The sequence below is a fragment of the Carcharhinus amblyrhynchos genome, chromosome 35, assembly GCF_965287045.1.
Source record: "Carcharhinus amblyrhynchos chromosome 35, sCarAmb.v2.hapA, whole genome shotgun sequence".
NCBI classification, from domain to species: domain Eukaryota; kingdom Metazoa; phylum Chordata; class Chondrichthyes; order Carcharhiniformes; family Carcharhinidae; genus Carcharhinus; species Carcharhinus amblyrhynchos.
In genome coordinates, this window is record NC_137358.1 from 4,975,144 (window position 1) to 4,989,791 (window position 14,648).

Sequence of the window (14,648 nt, forward strand, 5' to 3'; positions counted from 1 at the left end):
CGGTTTGATCAATCGAGGCTCACACATCAAAATTTGATTACATTGTGGAGGGAAGTATATACGAGGTCTGCTCCCTTGTGTAAAGGAAAAGCAGTATGTTGCTGGTGCTGGAAGTATAAAATCAAAACAAAAAATGCTGGACAGACTCTGCAGGTTATTGCAGCATCTGGGGAGAGAAACAGAGTTAACATCACAGAGTTGTGACCTTCCATCAGGATTTGGAAAATTTAAGGGATGGAATGGGTTTTCATAGAATCCTTACTGTGCAGAACAGGCATTTGGCTAATTGAGTCTGCATCAACTTGGAGAATTTTTTTTTTTACCTAGGCTCCCTCCCCCCGCCGTTTCCCTATAATGCCACACATTTTATAGTCCATATAACCCACATCTTTGGACACTATGGGACCAATCCACCTAACCTGCACATCTTTGGACACTAAGGGACAATTTAGCATGACCAATCCACCTGACCTGCATGACTTTGGACACTAAGGGCGATTTATCATGGCTAATCCACTTAACCTGCACACCTTTGGATTGTGGGAGGAAACTGGAGCACCTGGAAGAAACCTACGGAGACATAGGGAGAACGTGCAAACCCCACACAGTCACCCAAAGCCAAATTGGATCCTTGGCGTTGTGAGGCACTATGCCACTGTGCTACGTGTTCTGAAGAAGGGGTGGTTCGGACAAAGACAGAAGAAAATTCTGCGATGGAGTGAAAGTCAAGCGAGATTGAATGACAGGAGAGTTAGTTTTCCTGGACCAAAGAGAACAGTGACAACAGGTAAGAGGAGAAACAAAAGGTGCACCCAGAGCACATGTGCTTCTGACTGAAAGACAAAAAATACTGGAAGCAGCAAATAAAATGTAACAGGGATTCTGGCCCAAAATTGTTGAACTCAACGTCCAGAAGGCTGTAAAGTGCCTAAGATGAGATGCTATTTCTGAAACAGCATACTGCGCTGATCCAGTGGAACGCAATGCAAGCTTAAGGAATAATGCCTCACCTTTCAATTAGGCACTGTACTGCCGGACTCAACATGGAGTTCAACAATTTCAGACCATGATCTCTGCTCCATTTCACTTTCTCTGCTTTTTTAAATTTTAGTCAGCAGCTGCTCTGGGTTCATCAGTTTTTTCTTTTCATGTCCTATTGCTATTCCCTTTGATCCTGGCATTCAATTTCCGCCCCATTGCAGGCCTTCCCGTTGTCCTTACACCCACCCACCCCTTGTTCAAAACCTATTACATCTTTCACTTTTTTCCCAGTTCCAATGAAAGGTTACAGGCCTGAAATGCTAACACTGTTATTCTGCACAGGCGCTGCTACCACAACCTGTTAAGTATTTCCAGCGTTTTGTATTTTTTTTTGTCAAAAGGTGTGGCTTTAGTCAAATAGAAAGAATGCTGCCCTTCCTCATACAACATATTGCTGCATTCCTCGCACAGCAAGCTGCCACTCAAGAGGGTAACCATCACTGGATAAGATCAGTACACCTCAACAAAGATAGAGGTGCAGAATCCTAGGCTGCAGGTCAAAAAGCAGAAACCATGTCATCACAGACTTATCCCTGCTCCTGTCAAGCGTGTATTGCATTGTAAAAACACCATCTCAATGCAACACATACTGCCAGGAAATGCATAATAGAGGGAAAAGCCACACAGACCAGAAGTCTGTTTTACAGAACGCTAATGACTGCAACACACTCTGGGGAACAGAGTCACAGGATGGTGCAGAGATAGTCAGGAGCCTGGCTGAGCTTTCTAGTATAGTCTGGGGAACGCAACACTTCTTTGCATCTAATGATTTGGGTCTGACAGCCACTCTTGAAAGTCTTGCTGGATGTTATCGGATAAGAATTAAGGAGTTTGTTGTCCCATTAATTTTCATCTAAATAATCCCTTTGTCATGTTTTAATAGGATTTATTTCTCAACCCTTTTGCCATTTGCCAAATATGCCTGCTGTTTAAATGGCTTTGGCACATTCAATATCAAGTTGATAAATTCAGCCCCCCTCTATAAAAATAGCATTCTATTTTGTAAAGTAATAAGAAACCAGATTTACAACAAAGCTGAGAGTGGTATAATGAGCCAGAAAGATTAAAAAGTGACTGTACAATCTGTGAAAAGTCATGCACAGCCTTTCGGCAAAGCTGTGGTGGCGTTCACTGGGGAAATTTCACCAGAATACAGCAAAAGGCCATTGAGATAAAACAAGCACAGCACATAAATACATCAAGAAACATGATAAAACACAGTTCACAATCAAATTTCTCCTTGACTACCTACAGAACGAGGCAGAGAATGACAACAGACACACCTATGATCCAAAGCTCCATGCCCTCCTGGGGGGTGGGGGAGCAACATTGCAAGACTTTACAAGGTTGAAAAAAAGTTAAAAGAATTAACACTATTCAAAATGCTGCAGGATGAGGTGACACTTGTGTAAAATTTATACAAGAACAAACTAATGCAATTAATTAAGGTTTCACACCTTCACAAGAAATACTGGTCAGAATGCAAATGCTTTATTTGAATTCTTCGAATTGGATTGCGGCAGGAATTCAAAGCCCTGGTTGACCTGGAATGTTGGCAACACACAGCGGATCGTGCTCTTCTTGCCCGCTGGACGGAACCTCGGGCTGCTGCACCGTGCTGCGCAAGGAAAAGACAATTGAGTCACACATGATAATTGTACTTAAAGTGAAATCAACACCACCTATACTTGGTGCTTAAATTAACAGTTACAAATAGAATCTCAGACCCTTGGACCCAGGGGGTGAAATGCACAGGTCAATTAAGGTTTATTAATCTATGGATTATTATTGGCAGTCTTCTTATCCAGCGAATTGATTGATTCAGATAACACAGACACAAGTGAAGAATAATTTCAGAAACCTGGAACATTCACTAGAATTCTATATGTTGGAAAAAAAAGGGAAGTAAATGGTCTAACTCTATTTACTTCATTCGGGCAACTTGGTGCTTTGTATGATTTTTTTCTTTGCATCCTGGATGAGCTGCAACTAGAATTGGGTTCGTCTCAAAACTCTTCTGTTACATAGCCCAGTAATGTTCTCCAACTGAGAGTAGCATGGAACATTCCCCTTTCTTTAAACGTTCGCGTGTTTGTCACTGTTAAACTTGTAAGCTCAGATCAGCAGCAAGATTGATTAGTGGACGTGTTGCCTTTTAATTTGAGGTGGGGGGACGAATGGAGGAATCAAATCCCATCGTTCTGAGGGCTGAAAATGTTTCAAGCTACTGCTGAATGTACATTCCGTCTCCCTCTCCAATGCAGGGGAGTGAAGTTGACAGAGGGGGTTGGAATCTTTGACATAATTTAATTGAATTGGGATTTTCTCTCCTGATCCAGTCTGGATCTGTAGGCTTTCCAGCTGATGCACTAGACTTACTGGCCAGAATTCTCCCATCCCACCCGCCGCTGGAATTTTGGCGGGCAGGTTGCAGAGAATGTGAAACACCATTGACAGTTAGGCGGGAATTTTCAGCTTTTAGACCAGCGCGGTCAGAGAATTCCACCCAACTGTGTTTGCACTTTGTTCAAGATTCATGGTCTTCACTTGATATAAGTGGGGTGCTAACCAGTGGCTGTCAGGTAATTTCCTCCATAGCTACTGATCACCGAGACCAGACTCGGAACAGTTATTTCCATACGTCCCCAACCTGTTATTTTACTCATAAAAGAACAACATTGAGATCCAGTGGGTGGCAGAGTGAGGATGAGATTTTGTATTGCTACACGTGCATTTAAAATCAGACAGCAGCTGAACCAAAATTAGGCAACGAGACCTTCCTAGGCTACTGGAGCACCCGTCAGAGAATGGGATGTTGATGCACGCAAATTGGGGAGGTAATGATGAAATTAAGATGTCATGTTCCAACGCTGCTAGCCTGAATGTCACCATTTGCTGCTCCTAGCCACCGCCCTGACTGGGATGTGACCACTGCAGTGGGGGAAAGCTGGAGGGAGGTTTGGAAAATATTTCTTGGCATTCACTTGTGGATTTTGAGCCTTACAGAATGCCAAATTGTAATGTCTTTGCAGCTCTAAAGTGCTGTATCCATTCCTGATCCTTCCTCCCCTGTCTCGCCCGAATTGTGCTCTATCACCCCCAGTGGTTCCTATGCTGGTCGGTCCTCCAAATTCAAAACTACCAAAAGGCTAAAACGCAAGAACACTTAACGGTTGTTAATGTCCATGTTACTGGCTGTGGAGCACAGCAGTCATTTACTCTGACAGAATTAGGTAGGTTTAACAGTGCAAATACACATGCATTATAAGGAAATGCACTCAGTATTAAAAACATTTAGGACTCCAAATTGTACACGGATGTATCAACCGAATCATTGCTTCTGTTATTATTGAAAATTCATAATTTTCATGGTTAAAAATAAACTTTATTTATTGAAGTCCACTGCATGAGGTCAGTCCTCAATTCTTCACTACAGTGGCTGAAATTAATCAAATAAATCTGAACCTTCAAACACTAAGCACAGATGCTAACATTTATTCCATGCTCGGGTTGATCCCAGCCCTTATCCCAAGGAAAGAATAAATGTTTGCATCTGTGCGTAAAAACTATTTACAGTTCAAATTTCAGTATCAGTTAGCAAGGCAGCCATTTCTTGCAGGCTGCAAATGTCGCAATTGGCCAGAAATTCAAAACAAAACTAACATTTTACTTAACAGCTAGAGTTGGCCAATATGAGGGGCGGCATGGTGGTTAGCACTGACTGCTTCACAGCGCCGGGGACCCGGTTCAATTCCTGGCTTGGATCACTGTCTGTGTGGAGCCTGCACATTCTCCCTGTGTCCCTGTAGGTTTCCTCCGGACGCTCCAGTTTCCTCCCACATTCTGAAAGATGTGATGGCTAGATACATTGACTTGAACAGGCGCAGAACTGTGGCGACTAGGGGAATTTCACAGCAACTTCATTGCAGTGTTAATGTAAGCCTTACTTGTGACTAATAAATAAACTTTATTTGATTTGATGGCTAGTTCCTACTGGCTGACTGAAGTCTTTAAAAGCTTATTTATTAGTCACAAGTAATGTTTACATTAACGCTGCAATGAAGTTACTGTGAAATTCCCCTAGTTGCCACATTCCGGCGCCTGTTCGGGTCAATGCATCTAACCAGCGCATCTTTCAGAATGTGGGAGGAAAGCGGAGCACCCAGAGGAAACCCATGCAGAAATGGGGAGAACATGCAAACACCACACATACAGTGACCCAAGCTGGGAATTGAACCCGGGTCCCTGGCGCTGTGAAACAGCAGTGCTAACCTCTGTGCTACCATGCTGTCCTAGTCATTCTGTGGGAAGCAGATCGTTGCCCTCAGCCAAGACCAATTGTAGTAAAATCATCAAAAGGAGGGAATAAGTTAAAAATCGACCTACTTTCCAAAAGAAAGCATGGGAAACAAAGAGCTGTCAGCAAAGGAGGAATGTTGGGAAGGTGAGTTCCCCGTTGGCAGATCAGATCCAGAACGTACAATTCTTTAAACAGTCTCTTTCTAACAAGTCGATATTTGGATTTGTAATAGTGATGGCTAAGAATAACTTTCTTCACTGGGTTATAATACAACATTGATCAGTATCGCAGCATGCAGGCATTGACTCAGTCCATCAACACTTTGTGGGACAACAATGATGATAGTATGGGGTGAGTAAGAGAAAGAGGAAATATTTATAAAAGCAAGAGACGATGCACAAGTCAAAAATCATGCACAAACGACGCTCAGAAGTGACAGAAAATGCCCTCAAGAAAGCCACAGCACGTGTGTAAAGGTTGTGCCAACGAGAGGCTCATCTATGAATGTGGCTAGAAAGCATTTTTGGCAAAAGGCAGCAATGCAGTAGAATGCCTGCAAGGTGTTTACTCACAAACTTAACATTTTCATATGAAAAGGACTCTTGTATTCTATTTGATCATTCTGGGTCTGTACTCATTGGAGTTTAGAAAGATGGGGGGGGGGGGGATCTCATTGAAACATACGGGACACTGCAAGGCCTGGATAGAATGAACATGGAGAGGATGATTTCACTAGTAAGAAAAACTAGAACCAGAGGACACAACCTCAGACTAAAGGATGATCCTTTAAAACAGAGATGAGGAGGAATTTCTTTAGCCAGAGAGTGGCGAATCTGTGGAACTCTTTGCCACAGAAGGCTGTAGAGGCCAGGTCATTGAGTGTCTTTAAGACAGAGATAGATAGGTTCTTGAATAATAGGGAGATCAGGGGTTATGGCGAAAAAGCAAGAGAATGGGGATGAGCAGAATATCAGCCATGATTGAATGACAGAGCAGATTTGATGGGCCAAGTGGCCCAATTCTGCTCTTATGTCTCATAAATTATCAAGCGGTCAATACATTTTCACAGACAAATTAATTATTTCTGAAGAGGACAAAAAATGTTATGGTGCAACATACAAAACAAGCTAACCAAAAAGACATGTCTATATTTGTGACAGAGATTACATATTGAGACGTGGGTTAAGGTGTTTAGAACAAGGGAGCTGTGGGGCACTGTTAGTGGGTAGGACAGAAACAAAAGGCAGGAATGTGAAGGGAGACTGTTGGGAAAAATGGGTACATAGTTAAATCGTGATTACATTCTCAACATTTTCCTTTAAAGATGTCATAGAATTATAGAATCCCTACAGTGCAGGGGGCCATTCGGCCCTTTGAGTCTGTACTGACCACAATCCCTGGCCTTTATCCCTGCTTAGTTACACTTCTAATCAATCACAACCTGGGACACTAAGGGTTAACTTAGCATGACCAATCCACCTAACACCCACATCTTTGGACTGTGGGAGGAAACCAGAGCTCCCAGTGGAAACCCACAGACACAGGGTGCAGACTCCGCATAGACAGTGAACCAAGCCAGGAATCAAATCCGGGTCCCTGGCACTGTGAAGCAGCAGTGCTAACCACTGTGCCGCCCAATGTCAGTAAGCATTGAGCAGAAAAAGAACTACGGGGCAAGAAAACAATTCAGTCACTGCCTCACTGAATAGCCATCAGAGACACAAGACTCAAAGCTCCTGCACCTGCTCTAACCTTTTTCCCGCAGTGTCCTGAAACAAAACTCTATTCAGCACTATTCTAAAGAGTATTTATCATACTTCTCATCCACTGTAATTTAGTATTGAGATATGTAAGCATCAGTATCCGATATTAGACTGTTAAAAATCTTGTACAAATACCTGACAATGATTGATTTCTGCTGACGTGTGACCTTCTAGATTTATTCGGGCCCTTGACATGGGATGAGATGCCGCTAGGAAATAAAAGAAGTGCAAGAATGATAATCTCATGGAAATCAACAAAGAGCTCACAGAATTAATTATTTTCCTTTAAGTCTTAATAAATAAAAAGAAAGCAAGTCCTCTTGCAATGACTTATGAGGAAATATTGGACCAGAACCCCCAAGTGATAGTAGGATGCCAGACTAAACCCCAGTAGCTGTTCCTTTTTGGCAAAAAACGTGAAGAGAAGATACTTTGCTGAAGGAGTGATTCCACTAATAAAACAGGGATTATTATATCAAAACAAGCTTCATTCATAACACAATTTAAATATACTTCTAACAAAGGAAACAGCTTAACTATCAATGGATAAACAATAAAAGGAAACAAATTTAATTTCTAACTTATCACTGTTCCAGTTCCAAATAAGCAACATTCCTTTCACAGACTTAGATGCCACTTTAAATATAGTTTCTACAGAGCACCATAGAATGTATTCTTTCTGGTTGTATCACAGCTTGGTATGGCTCCCGTTCTACCCAAGATCGCAAGAAACTACAAAAGGTCATGAACGAAGCTCAGTCTGTCACTCAAACCAGTCTCCCACCCACTGACACTGTATACACTTCCTGCTGCTTTCGAAAAGCAGCCAGCATAATTAAGGACCCCATGCACCTCGAACATACTCTCTTCCATCAGGAAAAAGATACAAAAGTCTGAGGTCATGCAGCAACCGATTCAAGAACAGGTTCTCTCTTGCTGCCATCAGACTTTTGAATGGACCTACCTCGCATGAAGTTGATCTTTTGCTATATCCTAGCGATGACTGTAACACTACATTCCGTACTCTCTCCTTTCCTTCTCTTTGTACAGTATGCTCTGTCTGCATAGTAGAATTGTAGAACAATAGAAAACCCTACAGTGCAGAAGGAGGCCATTTGGCTCATTGAATCTGCACTAGGGAGGTCTTGCTGCAACTGTATAGGGCATTGGTGAGGCCGCAGCTGGAGTACTGTGTGCAGTTTTGGTCGCCGCACTTATGCAAGGATATTTTGGCCTTGGACGGAGTGCAGAGGAGGTTTACTAGGCTGATGCCGGAGTTGAGGGGGTTGAGCTATGAGGAGAGGCTGAATAAACTAGGCTTGTACTCGTTAGAGTTTAGAAGAATGAGGGGAGATCTCATTGAGACATATAAGATGATGAATGGGATGGATAGGATAGAGGTGGAGAGACTCTTCCCGCTCAGAAAGGACAGTAGGACTAGGGGGCACAGCCTCAAGATAAAGGGGGGGCGGTTTAGAACTGAGAGAAGAAGTTCCTCCTTAACTCCAAGGGTGGTGAATCTCTGGAATTCTCTGCCCGTTGAAGTGGTGGAGGCTGCCTCGCTAAATATTTTTAAGATGCGGGTTGATGGGTTTTTGATAGGCAAGGGGATTAAGGGTTATGGGGGGAGGGCGGGAAAGTGGAACTGAGCCACGACAGATCAGTCATGATCTTACTGAATGGAGGGGCAGGCTCGAAGGGCTAGATGGCCTACTCCTGCTCCTATTTCTTATGTTCTTAACAAAAATCCCACATATTTACCCTGATAATCCCTCTAACTTATGCAATTTAGGGCAATTAAGTATGGCCAATGCACCTAACCTGCACATTTTTGGACTGTGGGAGGAAACCGGAGTACCTAGAGGAAACCCACACAGACACAGGGAGAACTTGCAAACTCCATACAGACAGTGACCAAAGCCAAGGATTGAACAAGGATCTGGTGCTATGAGGCAGCAGTGCTAACCACAATGCCATCCTGTCATTCAAACATGCTGCCAAGAAACAATACTTCTCACTGTATATTATTACATGTGACAATAATAAATCAAATAAATATACTTGCTATAATAAGTGCAGACACATTTGGAGTTTTCTGAGATAGTGGAGTTTCAGAGTAGCTTGCCAAAGCCTCTACCTTCAAACAATTTGCAGCTTAAACCCCAACTCTAAACTGCAAAAATGTCTTTCCCTCTGCTACAGAACTAGATCTGCATATTAACCACATCACATGACCCTGACAATCAACCTAATCAAAAACCCCAGAGGAAATCTCCCTCTATAAACTAAATTCCATTAGCTTTATCCTAAATAAACACTATATGGCTGAAATGAGTAATTATCCCTGCTTTGCCAGCATCTGAGCTGCTTTCCTTCCATACATACCAAATGCCTGTAGAATAAAGCTGAACGTTTAAACATTCCTCTTAAACATAAAGATATATCTACATCAATTGCACTACCATCACACTTCCAGGTTCATTATATTTAAACTATGTTGTGAATGAAGCTTGTTTTGATATTACAGTAACTTATAAAGTTTATTTATTTTAAGCATCTACTGCTAGTATCTAGGAATATTATGTTTCAGTAGATAAAGGTAAAAGTTAAGATCACCACTGTCCCAGATGATGCTTTTCTCTTAGAGGGAAGAGTTGACTGGTGGTGATTTAAACTGAGGCGAGGGGTTGGGGTGGGGGAGAAGGTGGGGGACAAGGTCGAAAAGATGGGGCTTTCATGAATAACCTCAACCAGTTGGGATTGCTCTGCATCACAAACCAGCCAGCCGTCCCACCAGCTGATCTAACTGACTCCCATGTTTCAATACTGTACTGATCAAATGCAACTCTGCGTTTGTTGGAAAAATCTGCAATCAGCTGCTCTTTGAATGTAAACTGGACCCCATATAATGGGTAGAATGCGAGCTGCACTGATTTGCTCTTCACTATTGCTCATTCCTGATCAGGAGAACAAGCAGATGCAAGGCTCCACAGTTAAGTAAAGTAAAGTTTATTAGTCACAAGTAAGGCTTACATTCACGCTGCAATGAAGTTACGTTATTCCCCAGCGCCTGTTCAGGTACACTGAGGGAGGATTTAGTATGGCCAATGCTCCTATCCAGCACATCTTTCAGAATGTGGGAGGAAGCGGAAGAACTCGGAGGAAACCCACGCAGACACAGGGAGAACGTGCAGACTCCACACAGACAGTGACCCAAGCCAGGAATCAAACCCGGGTGCCTGGTGCTGCGAGGCAGCAATGCTAACCACTGTGACACCATGCCAACCATAGCACTTTATCGTGTATACCAATCTCTTTACCCAGTGAGCATTTTCAGCTTGAGGTTTCAAAAAGCTCTTCCAGAAAATAGCACAGTGCAGACTGGGCAAAATTACTTTCTAATCAGCCTGCATTAGAAAACATCCACCATCAAGAGGAAAATACCAACACTGTTGAGCAAAGCATTTCAGCATAAAGAGCAACTTCACAAAGGTGCTTTTTTTTCTGTTGAAAGCTTCTCAATAGAAGTGGTAGTAGTTCCTGACATCGAGTGAGACCCAATATCTATCATCAATTCTACAGCAAGTTCAATCTTGTGGTACCTGCATGGGGGATGGTTCTGCTTTTACCAGAGTCAGATTTGGGTACAAGTCACAAGTGATAAAGGGCTAAAATGCATGCCGTAAATACACCCAGCTGTACAAATACTGTTCGTAGCATACAAACTGTGTGCAAATAGTCTAGTTTATAAAACAAAAGGTAAAATTAAAAAGAAAATAAAATAAAGAATCAAGAACATTAAAAAATCAAGAACTAAAGTGATTGGCAAAAGAACCAAAGGTGACAAGAGGACAATCTTTTTTACAGTGAATGCATTGCCTCAAGGGTGGTGAGGGCAGATTCAGCAACAAAGGGAAATATTTGTAGGGCAATAGGAAAAGGGCTGGGGTTCAGGATGAGCTAAATTACTCTTGCATAGAACCGTCACAAATAGGACAAATCTCCTTTCATGCTACAGCCATTTTGTGATATAGTACATGCTAGCTTTTGATGTATGGAAGGGAGGGTACAATTTTCCAATTCTTTTTTGTTAGTTAAAGTTTGTTTATTAGTGCCACAAGTAGGCTTACATTAACATTGTAATGAAGTTACTGCGAAAATCCCCTAGTTGCCACAGCGCCTGTTTGGGCACACAGAGAAAATTTAGCATGGCCAATGCATGTCTTTTGGACTGTGGGAGGAAACTGGAACACCTGGAGGAAACCCACGCAGACAGAGGGAGAACATGCAAACTTGGCACAGACTTGTGATTACATTTACAGATTAAAAAAAAAGAGATGTTTTTTAAAAATACAAAATGAAATTAGTATCAACTATAATTCCATTACTTTTTTATTGTATATGTGTCTGACTTTTGGCAACATTTTTAGTTAAACAGTAATTATTGCAAACATGAAGGAAATTGTGTCCCCTGCTCATAACATTGGTATCTGTACGATTCTCCTGACACAATAAATAATTCAGTGATTATTGTCTTAAAGCACATTTCTGCAGTCGCTAATTATGAATTGATATGGTGCCAGGGAAACTCATTGTTCTAAATTCACTCTAATCTTACCCAAATTAAAATGGCTACCGTGCAAAGCACAGCAGTGCTCTATAAACCGGATTCTCTCCATATTCCAAATAGAGCTCTTGGTGATAATCGCCCAGGATATAACTGAATTGCAGTGCAGGCTCGAGGGGCTAAATCTACTCTTGTTCCTAATTGGTGGATAGACACTTATCATTAATAGTGCTTTATCTCTAAAAACAGCATGTTTAAGCTGATCTCAACTTTAAAAACTGCTTGTAAGAACCTTGAACATAATCTCAAAACTAAAGCTTGCTATGAATTCCATTTGTAGTTGACAGACCTTAAAGATCTTCTCTTCCGCTGCGTCGACGGCCTAGCGGCAGAAGCAGACGAATGACCGGTGAACAGTGCTCCGGGCTGGCTCCGAGATGTAAAATGTGGCAGCACCAACCTTCAAGTGGGAAATAAAACAGCACTGAGCAAACCAGGAAAAAAGAAGAGATGGGAACAGATGACCCAACTGTTCTCTTGGCCAGGAAAAGGAAAAAAGACCAAAGGTAACATGAGGCTGAATGAAGAAAACGACCAATAAAAATTTAACGTATCTTTTTCTTATACTCTGAAAGTAGCCTTTAGTCGCTAATTAATTCCAATTGCTCAAAGAAATACATTTTTCTGTCATCATGTTGTTACAAAGGCTGTCTCTGGTAAGTTTGAGGTGACGAGTGATTGCCTCTGATATTGAAGAAGCTGCATTTGACTGAGTGTGACATCAAGTACACCTAGCAAAACCAAAGTCGAAGGCAACAGGGCAAAAAGTCTTCATTGGTTGGAGTCAAACCTAGCACAAAGGAAGGTGGTTGTGATTGTTGGTGATCAATGATTGTTCAAGTTTAGGTTGTTCAGTGGCGAGTAACATTCATACCACATAAGTGCTGGGCAATGACCATCTCCAACTTGGAGAATCTAACCATCTTCCTATGAGATTCAATGGCATCACTGAATCCACCAGTTTCGACATCCTGGAGGGGATACCATTGACCAGAAACTGAATGGGGACCCAACCATATAAATACTGTGGCTACAAAAGAAGGTCAGAGGCTGGGAATTCTACAGAGAATAATTAACTTCCTGACTCCCCAAAGGCTATCTACTATCTACAAGACAAAAGTCAATGTGATGAAATACTCTTCACTTGTCTGGATGAGTGCCGCTCCAACAACATTCAAGAAGCTCAATACCATTCATGGACAAATGAATTTCAAAAATTCAGAAATACAATAATTTTGTTTTCTGGTTAGAAGGCATTGTGGCTAATGACACGAGATGGAAAATGCAAGAAAGCCAAAGAAAAATCTTCAAGTGAGAACTGAAACAGCCCATTCTGCGATGGCAAGTAAAAGTTCAAAAGCTCATAGCATCACAACTTAAAAACTAAAAATTCTGGAAAAACACAGCAGGGTTGGCAGCATCTAAAGTTTATTTGTCACAAGTAAGGCTTATATTAACGCTGCAATGGAAGTTACTGTGAAATTCCCCATGTCGCCTATTTGGGTCAATGCACCTAACCGGCGTGTCTTTCAACCTGTGGGAGGAAACCAGAGGAAACCCATGCAGCCATGGGGAGAACGTGCAAACTCCACACAGACAGTGACCCAAGCTGGGAATTGAACCCAGGTCCTTAGCACTATGAAGCAACAGTATTAACCACTGTGCTGAATCCGTGGAGAGAGGAACAGAGTTGTCAGTTTGACTCTCTTTTTGAGTTATATGGAGTCAAAACATTAACTCCTGTTGGTTTTCTCTCCCTACAGATGCTGCTGGACCTGCTGAGATTTTCCAGCATTTTCCTTTTTTCAAATTTCAGGTTTCCAACATCTGCAGATTTTTGCATCACAATTTCCCTGTTCCTCTCTTTACAGATGCTGCCAGGCTCTAGTTGAGTTTTTCTAGCATTTTCTTTTTTTAAATGAGAGATTTTTTGAAAAAATTTTTTTTAGGACATGGGCGTCGTTCACTGGCCAGCATTTATTGCTGATCCCTAGTTGCTATCGTAGGGCAGTTAAGAGTCAACTACATTGCTGTGGCTTCCAGCATCTGCAGATTTTTGCATCATGGTTTACCCATTTCAGTGATGCCTAAATATTTAGTGGGACAAACATGAAAGACAAATTCAGCTGTATAAAGAGCAATTAATAAAAATAGACAAACCTTCGTAAAAATGAATTATTGGTCTGCGGGAAGTTTTCATGGCTCACAGTGACTTCTGGTCTCTGAACAGCTGAAGGATCAATGGTTATGGTTGCGTCCAAGCAAGTGTGATCACCTGCATCTATGGTTTCGAAGGTTTCATTCAAATTTGGATTTGGATTCTTTGCCAACATGGAAGCAGAGGCGGCCTCTTGGAAATTACAGTCAATGGGAGTGAGGACAGCTGGAGCAATCCTCTCCTTGGATACAGTTTGTGGATAGCTTCTTTTCATGGGCCGCTGAGCTGGGGTCACAAAGTTAGTAGCTTTGTTGCCAAAGGCATTGCTCCGATTTGAAAATGTTTGGGTGGCCTTCCTCGCTGCTGGCGCAATGGTCAACGGGTCAGTTATGGTCCTTTTGCGTTTTCTCCGTAACTCAGGGATTGAGGGATTACACGGGGAGATCTCATCCTTTGTTCGCCTTCTCTTTAATGGCGATCGTGCCTTACGAGGTTGTTTGGCTGGTGACCTGAGCTCTGTTAGGCACCGCTTTGTAGGTGGTCGTTTGCGAGTACCAGCGCTTAATAGAATTTGTTCAGTCGATTGCACAGTTCCATCTTCTTTTTCAAGTGGAGCTGAGAAACAGAACAACAAAATTAAACCTTAGCATTCAAAAAGAAAACATCCAAACATGATAGACTTTTACATAATAGTGCTACCAAACCACATTTGGGGGTTTAAAAGGGGAGATTGCTCAGACTGAGATTTGTGAGGTCTGT

The 14,648-nt window shown here is 42.1% G+C and overlaps 1 protein-coding gene across 1 annotated transcript in view; it reads right to left on the reverse strand.

Annotated features, from left to right (window-relative positions):
• Positions 1 to 1,238: 1,238 nt before the first annotated feature.
• The window catches only part of LOC145361591 (kinesin-like protein KIF18A), a 79,021-nt gene continuing 65,611 nt past the window's right edge, over positions 1,239 to 14,648 (reverse strand). The window contains exons 13-16 of the mRNA XM_080217437.1: positions 13,892 to 14,504; positions 12,021 to 12,131; positions 7,240 to 7,313; positions 1,239 to 2,659 (exon numbers count right to left, since the gene is read on the reverse strand). Of these exons, the coding sequence (XP_080073563.1) occupies positions 2,517 to 2,659; positions 7,240 to 7,313; positions 12,021 to 12,131; positions 13,892 to 14,504 (941 nt within the window). The 3' untranslated portion in view covers positions 1,239 to 2,516. The remainder of the gene's footprint in view (positions 2,660 to 7,239; positions 7,314 to 12,020; positions 12,132 to 13,891; positions 14,505 to 14,648) is intronic.